General features: G+C 36.3%; 1 protein-coding gene and 1 pseudogene across 6 annotated transcripts in view; one reads left to right on the plus strand and one right to left on the minus strand.

The window, feature by feature from the left end:
- Positions 1–23,324, plus strand: part of G2E3 (G2/M-phase specific E3 ubiquitin protein ligase) — a 76,518-nt gene that overhangs the window by 22,615 nt on the left and 30,579 nt on the right. For 3 of the 6 annotated variants that reach the window (XM_037834723.1, XM_037834724.1, XM_037834725.1), the window contains exons 2-5: positions 2,503–2,589; positions 6,811–6,851; positions 12,257–12,354; positions 14,746–14,847. In XM_037834723.1, coding sequence (XP_037690651.1) covers positions 6,815–6,851; positions 12,257–12,354; positions 14,746–14,847 — 237 coding nt within the window. In that variant the 5' untranslated portion in view covers positions 2,503–2,589; positions 6,811–6,814. Of the gene's footprint in view, positions 1–2,502; positions 2,590–4,523; positions 4,573–6,810; positions 6,852–11,488; positions 11,824–12,256; positions 12,355–14,745; positions 14,848–23,324 lie in introns of those variants that run through there. The other 3 variants (XM_037834726.1, XM_037834727.1, XM_037834728.1) reach the window with 3 other exon arrangements.
- On the minus strand, positions 16,520–18,660 carry LOC119530933 (annotated as a pseudogene).

A 23,324-nucleotide genomic window follows, 5' to 3' on the forward strand; every position in this document is an offset into this window, starting at 1 on the left:
TTTGGGTTGAGAGATTTGCTTGAACATCTTTAATTAGTTGCTTCAATTCCTGTATCTCAGTTGAACTGTTAGTTTGTTTGGCTGGTCCATATTTTCATATTTCCTAGTATGGCTTGTTATTTTTATCTGTCTAGGCATCTGATTCTTGATTAGTTTATTTTGGAGCTGATTTTCACTCTTTTACCTAGAGTTTTCTCTTTTTGGTTGGCTTTGTTCTCCAACCTTTGGCATTCAGTTCAACTTATTCTAGACCTCTAACATAGCTGCTGTTCAGTTGATCAGAATTTTTCACCGCTTGTTTTTCTGGTTCTTTCCCTGCCTTTATGTATCCTTTTTGTGAGAGAGTCTCCCCAGATATGGTCGTCACCAATCAGTTTTCCCAGTCCAAAAGGGCCCATGTCTCATTAGGAAGATATGGAGTTTCCCTGAGAATGAGACCCTCCTGTGAAGCCTCTAGACTCTGTGCTCTTCCTTTCCTGTCCAGCAGGTGATGTTTGTCAGCCCACAGCTCCCCACTAGGGTAAAGAAGTGCCACAGGTGCCTTTAATTCGCAGACTCTGTCTCAGCCAGGGGTGTGACTGACTGAAGCTGGTTTCTTTTTTCCAGCCCCTGGGCTCTGAGTTCTTTTAAGGAGGGCATCCTCTTGAAGTGGCCATGCTCTCTTTTAATGGGGAAGTTATGCCCTTTAGGGAATTGTCTCCCCCACTAAATTCATTGCTTTGTCTGTCAGACCTGTCTTAGCTCTACATTGCCTGGGTCCAGAGGCCAGTTGCAAATATCTGAGGCCTTTTTTAAGGAGCTTAGAATAATTATTTAAAAAAGAAAAAAAAAAAAAATCCCTTTTCAAGGCCTTTTCTCAGCCCTCTAGTTTTGTCAGTCCCAGTATAGACTATTTAAAGATACGTGCTTTAGGCTGTTATCTCTTTCACCTGAAAAAAAGCAACCCTTTTTGGAGCCAGACCCCAGCTCCCCAGGTTTGCAAATTAGAACCCAACTTGTTGCCCATTTCTGTGTCCTTTTTTCTTGGAGCCAGCACTTTTCCAGTACTCTTTTTTGTTTGTTTTCTGCTGTTATTGTGAGCCCCATCTCCTGTCTGCTTGGCCCAAGATACCCCGCTTTTTTTTTTTTTTTTTTTTCCCATGGTTGTTCCTGATTTATCTGTGCTTGGAGCTTTTATTCAGCAGTCCAAATTTCTTAATTAATTCTGCACTTGAGGCTAGGTTGAGCCCCCCTTTTTGCTCCCAGCACGGATTGTTTCTTTTTCCCTTGGGGAACCAGCTCCAAGACAATCTGCTGTGCCTGGGGTGGAGGCTCGCCAGATCCCTGGCCAGGGAAACTTACAGTTTTTCACTTCAATCTCAGCCGTTCCACCCATTCCAGATGAGTGTATGATGTGTGACTGGTCACTGAAAACCCCAAAAAGGCTTTTTCATACAGTTCCTGGCTATTTCCCGGCTGTCCTAGAGGAGTAACTAAATTCCACACCTCACCACTCTGCCATCTTGCCTCGCCTCCAGCAAAGATATTCTCTTAGTCAATGTGAAATTTAAAAATTAGGGAGGCTTAACTCAACTACTCTAATCTGTATTCAGTTTTTTTTCTGATGTCCCAAAGATGTCCTTTATAGCAATTTTATTCCCAAGGACAGGAAACAGTCTAGGTGCCTCGTACACATTTAGTAAATAAAATACTTTAATTATAATGTTTTATTATGCAATACCGAACCAGAAAAATAAATTAATGCTTTAATATGTATAGGACATGCAAAAATAACACCATCTCTTTCTAATTGTGAAGAGAAAGAATTAATAGCACATCAAATAATGTAGTTTGTGTAGTATAATTAAGTTGAACCTTTTTGATTAGTGATTTAAATCAAATCATCTCTGTAGTGAGAATATTTGTTTTTTAAAATGTTAGGTGAAAATTCTGGCAATCTTTTTCTTTGAAATATCTGTTTTCAGCATGTTTTCTGTGTATTAGACATCCCTCTATTTCAGTTTTGTTATCAACAAGATTAATTGCTTTAGGAAATGCTGGATGGACAGAGCATACTGTTAATATATTTATTCAGATGTTAGCCATCCAAGTGGAATAAGAGGGAATTTAGCTTACTTTCTTGTATTAGTTATTTATTGCTGTTTAACAAATCACCCCAAAACTTGGTGGCTCAAAACAGCAAACATTGTCTGACAGTTTGTGTAGGTGGGAATTTGAGAGGAATTAGCAGGGTGGTTCTGGCTTCGGGTTTCCTGTGAGATTATTAGCCAGCCATCATCCAAAGGCTTGTCTGGGGCTGGAAGACGAGCTTCTGTGATAGCTCACTCACATAATTGTGAGTAGGAATCCTCAGTTCCTTGCCAAATGAGTCTGTCCATGGAGCACTTTGAAAGTCCTTATGACATGGCAACTAGCTTCTTCCAGAGTGTGTGATCTATGAAAGCAAGGAGGAAGTCACAATGCCGTTTATAAGCTAATCATGCATTGTCATTTCTGCCACAGTCTTTTAGGTAAAAGCAAGTCACTAAATGTAACTACACTCACGGAGAGAAGAATTAGGCTCCACCTTTGAGGGAGGAGTATCAAACTGTAAGTATCACTGACAGTAACCCAACTGGGGATAAACAGTGAAAGAGACTCAAAATACCTCTTCACAGTGGCTTCCTGGAACTCTTCATTAAATTGTTAGTGATTTCCCAAGGAAGGGAACAATTTGACATTATTTCTAAGACCAAGTCTGTTATTAAGTTAAGGTATCAATATATTTAATGTGAAAAACATTGTTTTCCTCATTCCGCTTAGGAAGTCATAAAATTCATATACTTGAGGGGTAACATCCAGAACAAATTATAAAAGCCAAATGAAAAATACCTGTATGGTTTTTATATTTTGCTGAAGTTTTGTTTGGGAGACTGAAATAAAGTGATAGTCAATGAAGTCTTAGAAACAAAAGTTTTATTCAGGTGCTGGGGATTAGCAGAAGGTTAATGTGAACTGGTCGGAGGATGACTCTTACAATACCTTTAGAACTTCCAACTTTAGGTAACTTGATTTTGATATAATTTCAAATTTACAGAAAAGGCACAAGCATAGAATAAGACACTCCTATATATATCTTTTATTCAGATTCACCAGTTGTTTATGTTTTGTGCCATCTGCCTTTTTTTTTTTTTTTTTTTTTTTTTTTTAATCATCATTTTATTGAGATATATTCACATACCACGCAGTCATACGCCATCTGCCTTTTCAATCTCTCTCTTGTCCTAGCCCATTCAGCCTAAGACCTCCAGGGATAAACCTGTGATCTGACAGAGGCTATTGATGCATTGGAATGTAAGAGATTGCACACCTGTGTAACCACAGGGCTTCTCAGCAAACAAAGGATAAAATAGAGTTATTACAGGATTTGGGGGTAGGGTGTTGTTTAGGTGAAATTTAAATGAAACCGTATTTGACAGGCTCAGAGCAAATCCAGGGCTATGTGTAAAGGAGTCAACCTCAGGTCTGGACTACAAAGTGGAACAGACTAATGTAGATAGGAATGTTGTGTTCAGGAAAGCCCATATTGGTAGCTCTGCATGTAGGTTGGAAATCAAGACTGCTTTTCCATATCAAAGTTACCTAGATATTGTAAGCAAAAGTAGGATATTTCAGAAAATTTCCTCATGTCCCTTTGCAGCCATTTACTGATCTGAGAGGCATGCACTGCTCTGATTTTTTCATTAGTTTATCCTGTTCTAGAAGAAATATATGTTGTGTTTATAGTATTTTCCCCTCAATATTGTGTCTGGGATTCATCCATGCATTTGGAAATTTGGTAGTTTCTTCCTTTTTATTGCCAATTAGTATTCCATTGCATGAACATAGTACAATTTGTTTATCCATTTTCTTGTTATGGATTTTTGTGTTGTGTAGTGTTTTGTGTTTTCTATTTTGAGGGTATCATGAAGAAAACTGCCATGAATATTCTTGTATAAAGTTTTTTGTGCACGTAACATTTTTATTTCTCTTAGATAAATAGCTAGGTGTGAAATTCCTACATTAAAGGTTAGATGCAGGAGTGTATCTTTAACTTCATGAGAAACTGCCAAAACTTTCTAAAATAATTGTCACATTTTATATTCCTAACAGCAGTTTATGAATTTCCGATTGCTTCATATCCTTTACAATATTCGGTATTGATAATCTTTTTGATCATATTCTAGGGTGTGTTAAGTGGTTTTAATTTGCATTTTCCTGATTGCTAATGATGTTGAACACCTTTTCATGGGTTTATTGGTCATTCATTTACCTTCCTTTGTAAAATGTCTGCTCATGAATTTTGTCCATACTTTTTATTGGGTTATTTGTCTTATTTATTATTGAGTTGTGAGAATTCTTTATTCTGGCTGTGAGTCTTTGTTGGATACGTCTTTTACAAATATTTTCTCCCCATCTGCCTATTCATTTTCTTATTGGTGCATTTTGATAAGGGGAAAGTTTTAATTTTGAAGAAGTATAATTTATTAGTTTTTCTTTAATAGTTACTGCCTTCTGTGTCTGAGAAATCTCTGCCAGCCCTAAGTAATGAAGGTATTTTATGTTTTCTTATAAAACCTTTGTGGTTTTAGCTTTTATGTTTACATCTGTGATGCATTTAAAGTTAATTTTTGTTTAGTTTATGGTGTCATGTATGGGTCAAGGTTCTTTTTTTTCTTTAAAGTTAATTTTTGTTTATGGTGTCATGTATGGGTCAAGGTTCTTTTTTTTCTTTTCATAAAGCTATCCATTTTTTCTAGCACCATCTGTAGAGAAGACTTTTCTTGACCCCACTGCTTTGGTGCCTTTGCTGAAAATCAAAATGATTGAAAAAGTGTAAATCTTCTTATGGTCTCTATTTTGTTGTGCTGCTCTATATGAAATACTCTGCATTAATACACTTTGAAAGAGTATATAAAGTGCTTTGTTAGATATTGATATACAAAAGAGAAAACCTTTTCCCTTCATGTATTGATAGATTGGAGATCTTTTGTGTGATCAGCTTGTGGCAAATGATATCTGGAGGCTTTCTTTCTAGTGATCCCCCCACATACTTCTCTGCTACTTTTTTTGTTAATGTGAAGTTGATATTCACATTTCCATTCATTTATATTTATCAGTAAAGATGAGAAAGCACTTGCTTAGTACAGGGTGTACTGAAGCTCAAAATAGGAATGTTTTAGGGACCGGTTTTAAGTAACAAAGTTGTCTATACATTGAGTTAGCAAGGTCTAGACAGCCTTTTTGGCCCTGGCACCAGGAAGAAGAAGAAGATGGAAAGTAGTAACCACTTAGGAATTGTTATTTTTATGAAGAAAACTTATTCTGGAACCACTAGCCAATCATTTCAGTATCTCTAGCATACCTATCAATCACATTCATCAAATATTAGCATTGTGCTGAATTATCTGTGTATTTTACCCTAAGGGAATTTACCATTTGGCTGAGGAGTTAACAAAATTGAAATATACTTAATACAAAGTAATATGTGATTACTATTTTCCTTAAAGCCATTGAGAAACTTTAAAATATGTTTATTAAAGTTGCCTGCATTGAGAACATCAACCAATATTCTGAACCTACAGTAAATGTAAAAGTAAGCAGTAGATTGCTGCAATTCATCCTCGGAGGAGAGGATTTATAGAAATCTGTGTTTTTCATCCTTTAATGTTTAATATTCTGTATTCCATATCGTATTACTTCATTACTCTCATGTTAAGTGGCATAGTGTATACGCCTTGTAGTCACTCAGTTATTTACTAGTCTACTCCTACTTACTAGTTCTCTGACCTTGGACAAGTTTTTAATCTCTCTGAGTATCAGTTTTTGCAACTATAAAATGATACTGCATTGACCTAAAAGCATTGCTTTTTTAAAAAAATAATTGTTTTCCCACTAAAATTCTAATAGTTTGCACATGTTATTGTACTTGATATAACAACCTTTCAAGTAGGCTGTTCATATACTCTTGGTAATGTGAACTTTGATGTTACTAAAATATTATCCTTCCTCTATTTGATCTTTTGACACTAGAAAACAGGAAAAAAGTCAGATTCCAGTGATAATTTAAGTAGTGGGATGTGAGGAGATGGGCAAATATATGATCATCTAATTAGTAGTTCTCAAACAGTTCCCCCTTTTTGTAACAAATATTTTGAAATACTTTCTAATACAACCTATCTATGGACCTTGATAATTAATATAACACCTTAAATAAAGGATATATAGCATAAAATAATTTATAAAATATGTCTTCCAGTATGTAAATGTTTGAGCACTACTGTACTAGAAGATGCAATGAGGCAGTTAGATGCTTGTAGTCCTGGAAAAATTCTTCTTATCCTAAACTAGCAAGGAAAGACTTGATGTTTATGTGTAAAATGGGGTTAGGGTCTACATGTTCTACATAGTTTTTTTTGTTTGTTTGTTTTGTTTTGTTTTTTAACCTACTTGAATGTCTAGGTGGAATTTTGAAGGTCTAGACTATTCATTGTTGTATATACCTGTTCAGTATTGTAATCTTGAGCCCTTTCCACTCAATGCCAGTGGTCAACTTAATCATTTTGGCAATTAAAAAATATTTCCTCCAGATTTAAAATGTCCCCAGATTTTACCACCCTTGTTGAGAAATATTGGTCTTAGATGTGTGAAAGGTGAGGAAATTAAGTACTAGAGAGAAAAATGATCGAGTGACTTATTTGTAATCATGCATTGACTAAATTTAATTAAAGTGGATAATTTGAGATGTTAACAATTATGACGGCTGTATTGATATGTTCTTATTTTTCCTAGGAAAATGAATGGAAATAAATCTGGTGAATCACAGAACCTTGGTAAGTATATTTAAAGTATTTTAACTATAGTTTAAAATATTAATGAATCTTACTCTCTTTTATTATAACAAATCTCTTTAGAATGCTGCTCAAACGGTAGGAATGAATTTCCTGATCCATGCTTAGTTCTTGTATCTGTGCACCAAAGTATAACGTGTATTCATTTCAACAAAATCTGCTGTAAGAAGACAGTTTGTAAATTGCCAGATTTTGTTTGCATTCTGCATATATATTTATTAGATATGGTTTGTATTTGAATAGAATGGTATTATTTATTTAATAAATATAATATTTTCACCTTTTATTTACTTATTTATTTATTCATGTGACTTTTTTTATGAAAGGAAAAATACTGGTGAGAGCAATTCAAACAATACACTAATGTTTAACATGAACGGGAAAACTTTTTCCTCTAACTTCTCTAATAGAAGTAGTTACTTTTTTTTAAACCTTTGTTTTGAAATAATTTCAAATGTACAGGACAATTGCAAAATAATACAAAACTCATACAGAGAACTCTGACCCAGATACTCAGATCCACCAACTTTTTACCTTTGCCACATTTGCTGTATCATAACTATCTTATCAAAACAGTCACTTTGGATCTTTGATTTTAGTTGATCTTCTCTTCTTCATTTGTTAGTTATAAAACGTCTATTGACTTGATACCATTAAAGATGAAGAATTTAAATTTGGTTTCTTTATACTCTTCTGCCACTACTTCTCCATCTACTCTTTTTGAGTCTTCTCTGATTACCTCTAAAATTCAAGTATCACACTTAAAATTCTATATATTGACTGTCCCTTAGAGAGTATCTGTTGACTCCACATTATGTTAGATAAGGAAATCTGTGCTGATAAAGATCCCTCTATTTCCTGCATCTACCTCTGAACTTCTATCAACTATGCTAATAGTTCTGAATCTTTAGTTTGTGGACTCCCTTTGTGCTTTGCCAATGCAAATGCCAACTGTACTGTAATTTACTTAATACTTTTCCTAAGATTAAATACTTTTTTAGAAAATTTTATTAATATGTTCAATGTGGAACTTTATTTCATTATTGTAAGAGAAAGCATATTTGCCATAAATAGGTGATATTAACAATAAATATAATGAAATCAGAGCAATTTTATTGAATTTTTAAAATTAAAATAAAAAACAATAAAGTAAAATTATAGACAAAAGTAATTTGCTTATAAAACTGAAAGCCTCAAAACCTCTAGCCATTTTTCATCCAGGGCCTCCATACTGGGAGAAAGGAAGCAAGGGAAGAGGGAAAGAAAATGACATCTGGAGACCCACAGCATATAGCTGTGGTCTTCATCCTGGGTTCATCCTGAGTACTACTACTCTTCTGTAGTCTCAGTTAATTCCACGTATCTCCCTTCCTCCTGAGAGCTGCATGTATACTTATGGCTTAGAAGTATAGGCACTGAGGATGAAGAAGTTAAAGTGGGAGCTGATGGCCTATGATGACCAATATGAACAAACAATTGCTGGAGTTAATGTGGGGGCAGTTTTTTTGTGTGCGAAAGGAATGAGAGCTGAAACCTTTACAAAGAGTTGGGGCTCGCGCTTTCAGTTAGTAGTTCTCTCATTAACTTGATAATGGACAATATGTTGAGGATATTTCACAATATTAAATATCAGCTCAGGCTGTTTCTTTCCAGTTCTGGAATTTATTTTGTAAGCAGCGTGTTAACAAATATAGTACCTTTTCAACTCACGATGTCTATTCTTGATTACGTGTGTTAGTCAAAACACAAGCTGCTGTAATAGGTTAACCCTGAAATCTTAATGGTTTAACAAAAAAGTATATTATTGCTCATGTTATAGTCCAGCATGAGCTGGTTGGGAGAGATGGGGCAGATAGAAAGTCTGTTTTCCATGCAGCATTTAAATATTCAGGCTCCTTCCATCTTGTACCTATCTGTTGGTCTTGAGGTCTTCAGAGTCTTTTCTTTTCGGCTAGTGATTTTCTGCTTGTTTCATTAGCATATTATTAGGAATTTTCTGTGTAAATAAAAATAGAAGACAAAGATTAGTATTTACAATCAGTAACATTATTCAATTCTATCTATATAATCACACTGATAATACTGTCTCATTTAATCTTCATTCCTGCATAGTTTGAGGTAGTTACTGTTATCTTCATTTTTAAGATAAGGAAATTGAGGCATAAATTGGTATGTGACCTGTGTGACTGTCTAGATTCCACAGCTGGAGTATGGAGCTAAGTTTCTGACTCAGATCTCCCTGACTCCACAGGATGCCTTTTTCATTATGGTATAAAGTACACGTAACATAAAATTCACCATTGTAACAGTTTTAAAGTGTACAATTCAGTGGCATTTAGTTCATTCACGTGTGCAACTATCAACACTCTCTTCTTCCAAAATCTTTGCATCATTCCAAAAGGAAATCTCATTCTCATTGAGCAGTCACTGTTCATTCCTCCTCTCCCAAGTCACTAGCAACCACAAATCTGCTCGCTGTTTTTATCAATTTGCCATTCTGGTTATTTCATATAAGTGGAATCCTGCAATATGTGGCCTATTTGTGCCTGGCTTCTTTCACTTAGCATTACGTTTTCAAGGTTCGTCCATGTTGTGATATTCCTTTTCATGACTGAATTATACTCCATTGTATGGTTATCTCACATTTTGTTTATCCATTCATCAGTTGATAGATATTTGGGTTGTTTATACTTCTTGTCTATTGTCAATACTGTTGCTCTGAATATTTGTGAACAAGTTTTGTTTGAACACCTGCTTTCACTTCTTCTGGGTATATACCCAGGAGTGGAATTGCTGGGTCATATGGTAATTCTATATTTAACTTTCTGAGGAAACTCCAAACTGTTTTCCATAGTCATCTGCATATTTTACATTCCCATCAGTAATGTATGAAGGATTCATTTTCTCTACAGCATTGCCAACACTTTTTTTTTTTTTTTTAATTTTAGTCATCCTCATGAGAGTGATGTGTAACTCATTCTGTTCTGATTTGCATTTCTCTAATAGCTAATGATGTCAAGCATCTTTTCATATTGTTTTGGCTATTTGTATATAATTTCTGGAGAAATGTCTATTCAGACCCTTTGCCAATTTTTTAAGGGGTTTTTCTTGTTGATGAGATGTAAGAGTTCTTTATATATTCTGGATACTAAACCATTGTCTTGCCAGATATATAACTTGCATATATTTTCTCCCAGTCTGTGGATTGTCTTTTTATTCTTCCTGTGCTTTTGGTATCATATCTAGTAAGCCATTGCCAAATCCAAGGTCATTGAATTTCAATTTCATTAAATGAAAATTTACCATGTTTCTTCTAAGAGTTTTATAGTGTTAGCTCTTACATTTAAACTTTGATCCATTTTGATTTAATTTTTGTGTGTGGCGTGAGGTAGGGGCCCAACTTCATTCTTTGGCACATGGATATCTACAGTCTTATTGAGACATAATCCACATTACATGCAATTCATCTACAATTCATCCAATTAAAATATACAAATCAATGGTTTTTGCTATGAACACTGTTTTAATTACTGTAATTCTGTGGTAAGTTTTGATATCAGCAAGTATGGGTCCTCCAACTTTGCTGTTCTTTTTCAAAATTGTTTTGTCCTTTGGGGTCCCTTGCAGTTAATATATGAATTTTAGAATCAACTTTTCCATTTCTGCAACAAAGGTGATTTGGATTTTAATGGGATTGCACTGAATCTAGATCACTTTGGGGAGTATTGCCATCTTTACAATATTAAGTTTTGTAATCCAGGAATATGGCTGTCTTTCCATTTACTTAGGTCTTTAATGTCCTTCCAAAAGGTTTTGTAGTTTTCTGTGTACAAATCTTGCACCTTCTTGTTGAATTTATTCTTAAGTGTTTATTCTTTTTGGAGCAATTATAAATTGAATTATTTTCTTAATTTCATTTTCAGACTGTTCACTGCTAGTGTAAGAAATACAATTGATTTTTGAATGTTTATTATCTTGTACCCTGAAACTTTATTGGCTCTATTAGTTTTTTGTGTATTCTTTGGTGTTTGTATATATATATGATCATGTGATCTGTGAATATTAGATATTTTACTTCTTAATATCCAGTTTGGATCCCTTTTATTTCTGTTTTGCTAATTGCTCTGGCTAGAACTTCCAGGATGGAAGTGATGAGAGCACATATCCCTGATCTTAGGTTAGGTGGGAATTGTTTAGTCTTTCACTCTGAGCATGATGATAGCTGTGTGGGTTTTTCATAGATGCCCTTTATCATACTGAGAAGTTCCCTTATATTCCTAGTTTGTTGATTGTTTTAATCATGATAGGGTTTTGGATTTTTTCAGATGCTTTTCCTGCATTGAGATGATCATGTGACATTTTCCCTTTATTTTATTAATGTGGTGTATTACACTGATTCTTGTTTTTTAGAACACCTTACATACCTGGGATAAATCTCACTTGATTATGGTGTATAAACCTTTTAATATATAGCTGGATTAGTTTTGCTTACATTTTATTGAGGATTTTTGCATTTATTCATTGGGGATATTGCTCTACAGTTTTCTTTTCTTGTGTAATCTTTATCTGGCCTTTTTATCTTTCTGCTTGCCCCATCCTAAAGGTCAACCAGAGGTGACCTCCCAGCCCCTTCCTTCCTAGACTTCCTTCAGTATATCTGCTGCTTGTCTCATCTGTTATCCCTTTTCCCTGTGTTGCTGTGGTTAATATTTGCCTTTAAATGCTTTTGACAAAGGGCAGCCTCTACTGCCCAACCCATGAGAAAATTCTGAGGCAGGCAAAACAAAGACAAGGCTCTGAGCTGATCACTCTGGGAGCCATGAGACAGTCAAAACAGACAAGCACAGTTCTTGAGAACAAGGTCCATATTGTCCTATGTTGGACCAGCAAGCTGCACCAGGAACATGGGCTGCTGCCTGTATTGCTGAGCTGGGGAATTGGGGATAATAGGCAGGTAAGTTAAAACACTGTAAGACGCTTTTAACAAAATTTAGCAGCTTCTTTCTTTATTAAGCATTTCCTTGATGGTTGCAAGTTTTGATTAGATTTCAGAGTTCTGAAAAAGTGAATTCTGACTGTGCCAGCTTAATCATTGCTTTAGTGGAGGGATGGAATTTTGGAATTCCTACTCTGCCACCTTTTTCAGCAGCCATCCACAAGTTGCCATTTTTAGCTACATACTGGATTTCATCATTAAAAATTGGTGAAAAAATACAGTCACATTAATGTTTTAGAAGTAGGTATTGGAAATTTTAAGTTAGTGATAGTAATACAATGTAATTTTCTCTCTCAGAATTAAACACGTCATTTGAGAGAAGCACCAGTTCCATAAGTTTTTTGAAATTTATTACTTACTATTTTTTATGTTTACCTTTTTTCACTGTTAGTTTGTGTTTTCTGTCGAAAAAATGATGACTGTCCTAATAAATATGGAGAAAGGAAAACTAATGAAAAATGGAGTCTCACTGTACATTACTATTGTTTGGTGAGTATAATTTACAATTAAATTCTAGAAATTTGGTACTCTTTTTAAGAAAAGTTTAGGTCCTGACACTGATTTCTGAAAATTGGAGATTCTTTGGATCTCATTTCTCTATGTATCAAATGAGATTTTTCAGATATCAAATCCTAAAAATCTGAAATTACTTAGTCTATATAATACCTGTCATCATTACTTGTTTGTTTTTGTTTAACCCTTCAGGGGCTAAGTGAAGAAAAGGAGAAAATGGTTAGAAGGAAGGGTTTTTTGTTTTTTGTTTTTTAATTAAATCACTTTCTTTTGTTGCTAGTAATGAGTCTCAGAAAACACTTGTCTGAAAGTTAAGGGTGTAGAAGAAAAGTATTTTATTTCACAGAGAACCAGGAAAGAAAAGTTCTGGATAAAAGTAATAGGTATTTGCGTAAAGGAAACAGGTTAAGGGTTACTCAGAAGAAATAGAGTGATTTTGGACTCAGAATTAGCCTCTTGTTTGTTCCATTTCCCCCCTTCCCTTCACCAAATTTGCAGTTCACTGAATCTGTGCCCCAAGATATTAGCCACCACCATTACTACCTTAGCATGCCAAGGTAGCATTAGTACAGACACTATTTTTTGACCTCTGTATGTTATCTATTGCTACTTAACAAATGATCCTAAAACTAAGCAGCTTAAAACAATAAACTTACATTATCTCACACTTTCTGAGGTTTGGAATCCCAGGATTGGCTTAAGGGTTTCTCATGAGGTTGCGTTCATGTCAGCCAGGGTGCAGTCACCTGAAGACTTGATTGGGCTAGAGGATCCACTTCTAAGATGGCCTACTCACATGGCTTTTAAACCTCAGTTTCTCTAAGCTGTTGGCAGAAGAGCTCAGTTCCTTACCTCATGGGCTTCTATGCAGGGCTGCTCATGGTATGGCAGCTGGCTTACCCCAAAGTCAGTGATCGTAGAGAGAGATACAAACACTGATACCAAGATGGAAACTTATGACCTAGTCTATCATACACTATGATTTTTGCTTTATTCTGTTTGTTGAAAATGAGTCATTAAAACTAGTCATGGGTCACAGTCAAGGGGAGGCAATTAGACTCTACATCTTGAAGGATTATCAGTGAATTTGTGGACATACTAAAACTGTTTAAATGCTTCCTAGAGAAACCATCTAAAGCATTCCTTGATAGTTCTCTAAGACGACAGTTTAGTGCCGCAGGTACCCTCTGGGTTACATAGACTTACAGACTGGTCTGGGACCCCAATCAAATTGTAACATGACTTAAACATGCAGTTGACATTCCAAATATGTGTGCAAGTTGGTTTCTCTTATTATGTTTTGCAATACAAAAGAAAGTCTTGATTTTTATGAGTTTATTTTTTTTATGCAGTAGAACAAGACTTGTTTTATTACAAGATTATTTTTGCAAAACTATTAAGTAATGTGTATTACTTTTGTGTTTCTTGAGGATGCATCATACTCAACTAAAATTAAACTCTACTCCAATCACAAATTTGCTCTGTGGAAGTATTTTTGAGTTATTTAATCTGTTAAGTTGCTCTTATCAAATTTTGCATTGTATTCTGACTTATTTTATTAATGAGTGTAGTACTTAAAAAAAACTACTGACCCCAGGCTCAACTTGAAGATTCGATTTCATTATGAGCAGGAAAGTATAGAATGCTAGAGCTGAAAGAGACTTAGATATAATCCAATTCAATGCTTTTATTTTCACGTGTAATAAAATTACTTGCCCAGGGTTCCGGAAGATTAATCACAGTGCCTGGTCTACAAGTCAATATTTTTTATTTACAGTTCCATGGTTTTTCTTGATTTGTGCTCCCTTAACATATTTAAGCTATTAAGATAAAATCAGGATGGCAGAAGGTAGAAACATGGAAAAAGGTAAAATCAGATTCATATAAAGTGAAAGTTATTGAACATGATTCAGTAAGTTTCTCTGTAAGTGTACCTTTTTTTGATTGAGTATCCAACTAGATTTAACCTTAATCTGCAGTATCAGTGATACTCTGAATTATTTCCTAGTATTTTATGACAGTATTACACTTATATCTTTCTGTAGTTACTACTATCTTTTTTCTAAAGCTTAAATGTGGGTGCTTTTCCCTTTTTTTTTCTTCCTGTCTCTTTTTTGGTTACTTCCTAGAATACTTTTAGAAAGCAATTTAGTTTTATGAATTGTTAAATATATGTATCTTCCAAAATCAAAGGATGTGAGTAACCTTTTACTTTGACCATAAGAAAAGTAACTATTACAAATAAGAGGTGCTTGAAATTTGAATTGTTTTATGTCCATTTTTTTCATTGGAATGAATATTATAGATACGTTTTTCATTCACATTAGTTTCTTAGAGTTTATTTTCTAATTGAGAATATATTCATAGTTGATGTCAAGTGGAATTTGGCAGAGAGGTGAAGAAGAAGAAGGAGTTTATGGTTTTCTAATGGAAGACATCAGGAAGGAAGTGAATAGAGCTTCTAAACTGGTAAGTAAATTGTTTCACTCATTATACTATGTATCATAAATGAAATTATTACTCAGGAAGTCTTTTCTATCAATTTCTCTACTAGAAATTTATGAAACTTTGCTTTTATGTTCCAATACTTATTTTTGTCAAAAATTGTTTTAGAACATTTTGTATTTTTACAAGTGGAAGCAAGCTTAACTGGCCCTGGTAATACATGTGACAATATTGACTTCCCTTCCTTCTTTAGCCTTATTACAATTTATGCATCATGTCCTCTACTCATACCGTCAGAATTATGACCATGTGTTAACTCTCTTGTTCTGCAAACCTTCAATGCTGAATCAACGCAACCATTCCCCCACCCCCACCCCCACCCCCATTCTTAGATCTCACTTGCTGGGGAAAGAAGGATGGGTTGAGGCTGGTAATTTATTATCTCCACAATTCTTGTGACCCTTAGATAACATTGCTTGTGGTCAGTGCCCTTTCCTGTTGTTCAACATAGATATTCTAAACTCTAACCCCTTGCTCATTCAGTTATCATTTGTGAATCTTTTATATGGTAGCTACTGTATTAGGTGCCAGCAGAGGACTATTTATTTCTCCATATGGGCCAAGAGTACCATGAGTTAGAGAATATGAGGTTTGGAAGTTAGGGAACTCTGTTCAGAGAATATGATAGATACTGGAATTGGTGATTTCCATTATGAAGCAGTTTTGGGTGATGAAAGGATTTAACCTTACGTTAGAGGGAGATGAAGGATGTTCTAGTTTGCTAATGCTGCCGGAATGCAAAACACCGGAAATCGATTGGCTTTTATAAAAGGGGGTTTATTTGGTTATACAGTTACAGTCTTAAGGCCATAAAGTGTCCATAAACAAAGGGTACCTTCACTGGAGGGTGGCCAATGGCATCCAGAAAACCTCTGTTAGTTGGGAAGGCACGTGGTTGGTGTCTGCTTGATCCCAGGTTGCATTTCAAAATGGCGTTCTCCAGAACGTCTGCATCAGCTTCCAATGGCCATCTTCAAAATGTCTGTCTCAGCTCCAGCTTGCTATGAGCTCCTTCTGTCTGAGCTTATACAGTGCTCCAGTAAACTAAACAAGGCTCACGCTGAAAGGGCGGGGCCACACCTTCATGGAAATTATCCAGAGTTACCGCCTACAGTTGGGTGGGTCACATGTCCATGGTTCCAACCCAATCCACGCTAATATGTCTACCCCCACAAGAATGCATTAAAGAATATGGCTTTTTCTGGGGGACATACATGTACAAACCAGCACAAAGGGCATTGACAGACTGTAGTTGAGGAAGTCAAACAAAGTTTGCCCTCGTCACTGCTGCAGTTGTTTAGGATGATAGCAAGAGTTAAAATACAGAGAAAGCTTAAGATACATTGCCAAAGTCTTGAGGTGGAGGAAAGAAGTTAATAGGTGATGGGAGGCACAAAGAACTAAATTTTTTTTAAGTTTTCATATTTATTTTGAAATGTGTCATAAATTTTAAGGAACTTAATTTTAGGGCTTTATCATATTGATGTTTTATAATCTCATGTCATTTATTGTAGGACTTGCTTTTTTTTTTATCAGAAGCCTTATCTTTGGCTAGTTATTAGTTTAAAAAGAATGGCCGTTAACCTAAAAGAGATGCGTATCTGTCCATGTATGCCAAAACGTGTGTTCACATATATTATATTATTAATGCAAGAGTTACTTGCTTTGGTCCTCAGACAGTTCTTACTGAGGAACTGAGTGAGGGATAAGATATACCAGATGGGTCCTGAGGTGGATATGTGTGTATTATGGTCTCCAGGTGGCAAACATGGAGCTTTATCCAGAATTGTCCTGATACAAGTGTTTACAGGAATTGAGGGTTTTGTTTTGTCAGTTGTTTCAAGGTTTTGTTTAGCTAAAGCTATAGGGTCAATTCCTGAATTTCAAATAAGGTTTATTCTGTGTTAATGAAGTTTCCTGGGTTGTCTCTGAGCTCCATATTAAATTTGTCCTGGCACATTGCCTCAAATGATGTGGCAGGATCAAGGACTTAGGATCCCTCTGGAGTGCTCTGTAAGAAAGTAGACTCACTGTCTGTAGGTGAAAACTTGACATTGAATTTAGAAAGTGATTCAGAAGCAGTGTCTTCATCTTGGGCCAATCCTCTGGGTGTGACAGATGTGATGCCTGGCACACTGCTATTTATATCATCTTTAGTCTGAGACTTAAACAGTGCATCTTGTTTATCTGTTTTATCTGTACACTGTACAGGTACAGACTGGGTTTCAGTTTCAGTGTCTGGTACATTAAGTTTGCTTAAGTGGTCTTTTTGTGCTTTTACTAGCATACTTATTCTATGAAATTCTGCTTTCAGATCCCAGAAAGTCTTTTCTGTATAACTCCTTTCATGGAATAAAGGAATGTCAGGACTCCTTGGTGAAGTTTCTTCTCTAGGAGAAGAAATCTCTTTTCTTATCTTTGACTGTTTTTCTCTTGGTATTCCTGATTTCACTTTATCATGTGGCTGATCAAGAGTCAACTTATTCTTCCTTCATTCACTGTCTTCAAGCAGGGGAACGTAGCCATAACTATTATCTTAACTGGAATTCACAAGAAGTAACTATGATTTTAGCTTGTCAGTAATAGTTTGTTGAAGTGACGGCTGTTCTTGATGCTTACGTATTCTCTGCTCATAGTTTTCAGTTGGTAGGAGATGATTCTTCTTGGTGGTAGCCGGATGAGGAAAGATGGAAGTTAGTACCCTGCTAGAACTAGATTTTTTAAACAAAAGACAGTAATGGCTGCAGACTGCAACAGATAACTAAATAATGTTCTGTTTCTCCTTTCTGCCCCATCAATGTCCCACTCCCACACTTTGCTGAGTCTGGAAGTTAAGGAGGATGGGAAGATAAGCAGCTTCATTCAAGATGATCTCCACAGGAAGCATGTTAGAGACCTTTATTTCTGTTGAGGCATAGAAGCTGAAGCAATTTTTTTTTAATTTAATTTTATTGAGATTGTTCACATACCATGCAATTATCCAAAGATCCAAAGTGCACAATCAGTTGCCCATAGTACCATCATACAGCTGTGCATCCATCACAACTAATTTTTTTTTTTAATTTTTAGAGCATTTTCATTACTCCACAAAAGAAATAAAGACAAGAACAGAAAACTCAAATCCTCCCATACACCTAACCACCCCTCCTCCATTATTGACTCACGTATTGGTAAAGTACATTTGTTGCTGTTGATAAAAGAATGTTAAAATACTGCAAACTGTAGTACATAGTTTGCAATAGGTATATTTTTTTCCTTATATACCCCTCTATTATTAACTTCTAGTTATAGTGTCATACATTTGTTCTAGTTCATGAAAGAGATTTCTAATATTTGTACAGTTAATCACAGACATTGTCCACCACAAGATTCACTGTTTTATACATCCCCATCTTTTAACCTCCAACTTGCCTTCTGGTGACATACGTGACTCCAAGCTTTCCCCTTCCACCACATTCACACACCATTCAGCACTGTTAGTTATTCTCATAATAATGTGCTACCATTACCTCTGTCCACTTCCAGACACTTATGTTCAACCTAGTTGAACATTCTGCTCATAATAAGCAACCGCTCCCCATTCTTTAGCCTCGTTCTATATCCTGGTAACTTATATTTCGTGTCTATGAATTTACATATTATAATTAGTTCATGTGAGTGAGACCACACAATATGTATCCTTATGTGTCTGACTTATTTCACTCAATCTAGTGCCCTCAAGGTTTCTTCAGCAACCCATTTTTTTTGTTGCCTTTTTTTTAAGACAGTTTTGTTCATGCATGTACTTTCTGTCCTGAGTAAACAATTGATGGTTCCCTGTATAGTCACATATGTATGTATTCACCACCATCACCACTATCTATATAAGGGCATCTCCATTTCTTCCACAAAGAAGGAGAAAGAGTCAAAGAAGGTAGAGAGATAAAAGAAAAAGAAACAAAGAAAAAACATGACAGTTAAAAACCAACAGAAGGAAAGGTGGAATTAAACTAAAGTAGAATAAGAGAGTCAGGCAACATCACCAATGCCAAGAGTCCCATACTCCTCCCTTATGTTCCCCTCTTAGGCATTTAGTTTTGGTATATTGCCTTTGTTACATTAAGGGAAGCATAATACAATGTTTCTGTTAACTATAGTCTCTAGTTTGCATTGGTTGTATTTTTTGCCCCATACCACCCTACTTTTAACACCTTGCAAGGTTGACATTCATTTGTTCTCCCTCAAATAAAAACATATTTGTATATTTTATCACAATTGTTGAGCACTCTGGGTTTCACCGAGTTATACAGTCCCAGTCTTTATCTTTCCTCTCTCCTTCTGGTGTCCCACATGCTCCTAATCTTCCTCTTTCAACCATACTCACAGGCATCTTTGTTCAGTGTACTTACATTGCTGTGCTACGATCACCCAAAATTGTGTTCCAAACCTCTCACTCCTGTCTTTTCCTATCTGTCTGTAGTGCTCCCTTTAGTATTTCCTGTAGAGCAGGTATCTTGTTCACAAACTCTGTCATTGTCTGTTTGCCAGAGAATATTTTAAACTCTCTCTCATATTTGAAGGACAGTTTTGACAAATACAGGATTCTTGGTTGGCAGTTTTTCTCTTTCGATGTCTTAAAAATATTGCCCCACTTCCTTCTTGCCTCCATGGTTTCTACTGAGAAATCCGCATATAGTCTTATCAAGCTTCCTTTGTATGTGATGGATCATGTTTCTCTTGCTGCTTTCAGGATTCTCTCTTTGTGTTTGATGTTTGATAATCTGAGTATTAAGTATCTTGATGTAGGTCTATTCAGATCTATTCTGTTTGGGGTACTCTGTGCTTCTTGGATCTATAATTTTATGTCTTTCATAAGAGATGGGAAATTTTCATTGATTGTTTCCTCTATTATTGCTTCTGCCCCTTTTCCCTTCTGCTTCTGGGACACCCATGACATTTACATTCACATGCTTCAATTCCCTGAGACATTGCTCTTATTTTTTCATTCTTTTCCTTATCTGTTCTTTTGTGTGTAGGATTTCAGGTGTCTTGTTCTCCAGTTCCTGAGTGTTTTCTTCTGCCTCTTGAGATCTGCTGTTGTATGTTTCCATTGTGTCTTTCATCTCCTGTGTTGTGCCTTTCATTTCCACAGATTCTGCCAGTTGTTTTTTTTAACTTTCTATTTCTACCTAATGTTCGCCCAGTGTTTTCTTCGCAGCCTTCATCTCTTTTGCACCATCTTCCTGAGCTCATTGATTTGGTTTTTTATTTGATTTAGCATATTTCTTTGAAAATCTTTAATGGATTGTTTCGTTAAAGTGAAACATCATCTCAACTGTACCTTGATTGAGGTGTAAGTTTGTTCCTTTGACTGAGCCATATCTTTGTTTTTCCTAGTGTGGATTGTAGTTTTCTGTTGTCTAGGGATCTGGTTTCCTTGGTTACCTCAATCGGATTTTCCCAGACTAGAACGGGTTCAGATCTCAGAGTGGGTTATATTCAGTTTCAAGTCTCCCTACGTGTGTGTCTTAGAGATTGACAGATCTTCCTGTGACGTCTCTAGCTGCTGTGCTTTTCCTAACCTGCCCAGCAGGTGCCGCCTGTCAGCCTGTGGCTCCCAAGTGGCATAAGGAGGTGTGAACCCTTTAGTTTCTATTTTGGCTGTTTTCCCCCAGGCTCTGGGTTCTGGTTCTGAAAGGAAAGCTGGGCCCTATCTCCCTACTCTTAGGGAAGATAAATCCTCTGTGGAGTTATCTGCATTTAAATTGTCTCTCAGACTCTGTTATTCCACCCCTGTCTGGGTCAGAGCGCTGGAAACTGAAAATAACTGAGGCTCTCTCCACTTAGACCCTGAGGTTTGAGAGAGAGAAAAAGGGATAGAAAGCCCCCTTTTAGAGCCAGTACACAGCCCCCCAGTTTCACCCTTCAGTCAGAGGTAACGTGGTCTTCTGGGCTCCCCTTCCCAGGACAGATGAATCTTCTGGTTCCTTAAGGTCAGTTGTCACTAAAAGCCTCTGTCTGCTTATTGCGGGGCTATAGCTTGTATTCAGCAGTCCACATTTGTTCATTAAAACCCCAGTTTGAGGTGGGCTGAGCTATCTCGGAGAGTGCTACTCTCTACCACAGCGAGGTTTTGCAGCTCAGCCTGCTATGGGGGAGGCAGTCCTGGTGTGGCTCCGCAGTTTTTACTTACAGATTTTTATGCTGCGATCTCAGGCATTCCTCCTAATCCAGGCTGGTATATAATGTCATTTTGGGGTCCAGGGGGTGGAATGTGCCGGTTTGAATGTATTGTGTCCCCCAAATGCCATTTATCTTTGTAGTTTTGTGGGGCAGAAGTTTTGTGCTGGTTGGATTTGCTTGGAATGTGCCCCACCCAGCTGTGTGTAATGATTTTGATAAGATGTTCCCATGGAGGCGTGGCCCCGCCCATTCGGGGTGGGCCTTGATCGGTGGAGCTATATAAATGAGCTGACTCAGGGGGAGGAAACTGAGTGCAGCTGGGAGTGATGTTTTGAAGAGGAGCAAGCTTGCTAGAGAGGAACGTCCTGGGAGAAAGCCGTTTTGAGGCCGGAGCTTTGGAGCAGACACCAGCTGCCTTCCCAGCTAACAGAGGTTTTCTGGACGCCATTGGCCATCCTCCGGTGAAGGTACCCGATTGCTGAGGTGTTACCTTGGACGCTTTGTGGCCTTAAGACTGTAACTGTGTAGCAAAATAAACCCCCATTTTATAAAAGCCTATCCATCTCTGGTGTTTTGCATTCTGCAGCATTAGCAAACTAAGACAGTTCCCTAAGAACAAAAGTATTCACTTGATAACCACTTTAAGTGCAGTTTATCAAGTTCAAGAAATTTAATGTTGATATAAAGCTTACAGTCTATATTCCTGTTTTTTTTCATATGTCCCAATAATGTCCATTTGAGCTTCTTCTCCTAGATTATTGAATCCAGTCCTGGATTGCAATTGTCTCTTTAGTTGCTTTTTTTTTTTTTTTAATTGTGGGACATATATACAATATAAACCTGCCCATTTCAATCACTCCCAAGCATACAATTCAGTGAAATTAATCACATTCAAGATGAGTGGTACCTCACCACCATCCATTACTAGAACTTTCACATCACCCTGAACAGAAACCCTATGCCCATTATGAATTAACTCCCCATTCCCCCACTCCCTGCCCCTCCTAACTTGTACTCTACTTTCTGTCTCTATGAGTTTGCATATTGTCTGCTATTTATTGTTACCATGGTGCTTAAATCTATAACAATCTTGTTTGGTTAATAGCAACTTCATTTTAGTATTGTATACAAACTTCATTTTAATATCATATACAAACTTTATTCCTATACCCCGTGTCTCCCTACCTTTTTTGTAGTTGTTGCCACATGTAATATTTATACGTTATGAGTCCAAAGTCATTGATTTATGATTGCATTTTATGCATTTGCCTTTTACAACCTGTAAGAATTAAAAGTAGAGTTGAACACCAAAAATAAATAGTACTAGCATCTTTATTTATCCCTGTTGTACCTTTACCCAGAGATCATAATTTCTTCATGCTGCTTCAATTTATTATCTAGTGTCCTTCCAACCTGCAGAACTCCCTTTAGCATTTCTCGTAGGGCTGGTCTAGTGGTGATGAACTCCCTCAGCTTTTGTTTGGGAAATGTCTTCATCTCTCCCTTATTTTTGAAAGATAGTTTTGCTGAACACAGAATTCTTGATTGGCAATTTTTGTTTTCACCACTTTAAATATGTCATCCCACTGCCTTTCTACCTCTATGATTTCCAATGAGAAATCATTTATTCTTATTAAAGCTCCCTTGCATGTGACATATAACTTCTCTCTTGCGGCTTTCAGAATTCTGTCTTTGGCATTCAACCATTGGACTAAAATAAGTTGCATTGTAGGCTTATTTGGGTTTATCCTGTTTGGAGTTTATTGATCATCTTGAATATATATATTCATGTCTTCCTTAAATTTGGGAAGTTTTTCAGTTATTATTTCTTTGAATAGTCTTTGCCTCCCACCCCCACCCCCACCCCCTTGTTTTTCCTTCTAAGATTCCCACGTATATATTTGGTATGGTTAATAGTGTCACACTGTTTTCTCAGGCTCTGTTCACTTTTCTTCTTTATGCCCCTCAGACTGAATAATTTCAATTTTCTTGTCCTCAAGTTCAGTGATTATTTCTTCCCCCAGCTCCAGTTTCTCTAAGGAATTTTTTATTTCTGTTACTGTGGTATTCAGCTCTGTTTGGTTCCATTTCATCATTTCAGTCTCTTTATTGATACTCTCTTTGTGTTTGTCTTTCATTTCTCTAATGTACTTTAGTTCTTTGTCCATGTTTTTCTTTAGGTCTTTTAGCATATTTAGGGCTATTTTTTTAAGTCTTTTCTGATATGTTCCAGGTCTAGTTAGTCCTCCTCTTTGATGAAGTCTAATCTTTAATCTTCT

The sequence above is a fragment of the Choloepus didactylus genome, chromosome 4 (genome assembly GCF_015220235.1).
Source record: "Choloepus didactylus isolate mChoDid1 chromosome 4, mChoDid1.pri, whole genome shotgun sequence".
In the NCBI taxonomy this organism is placed as follows: domain Eukaryota; kingdom Metazoa; phylum Chordata; class Mammalia; order Pilosa; family Megalonychidae; genus Choloepus; species Choloepus didactylus.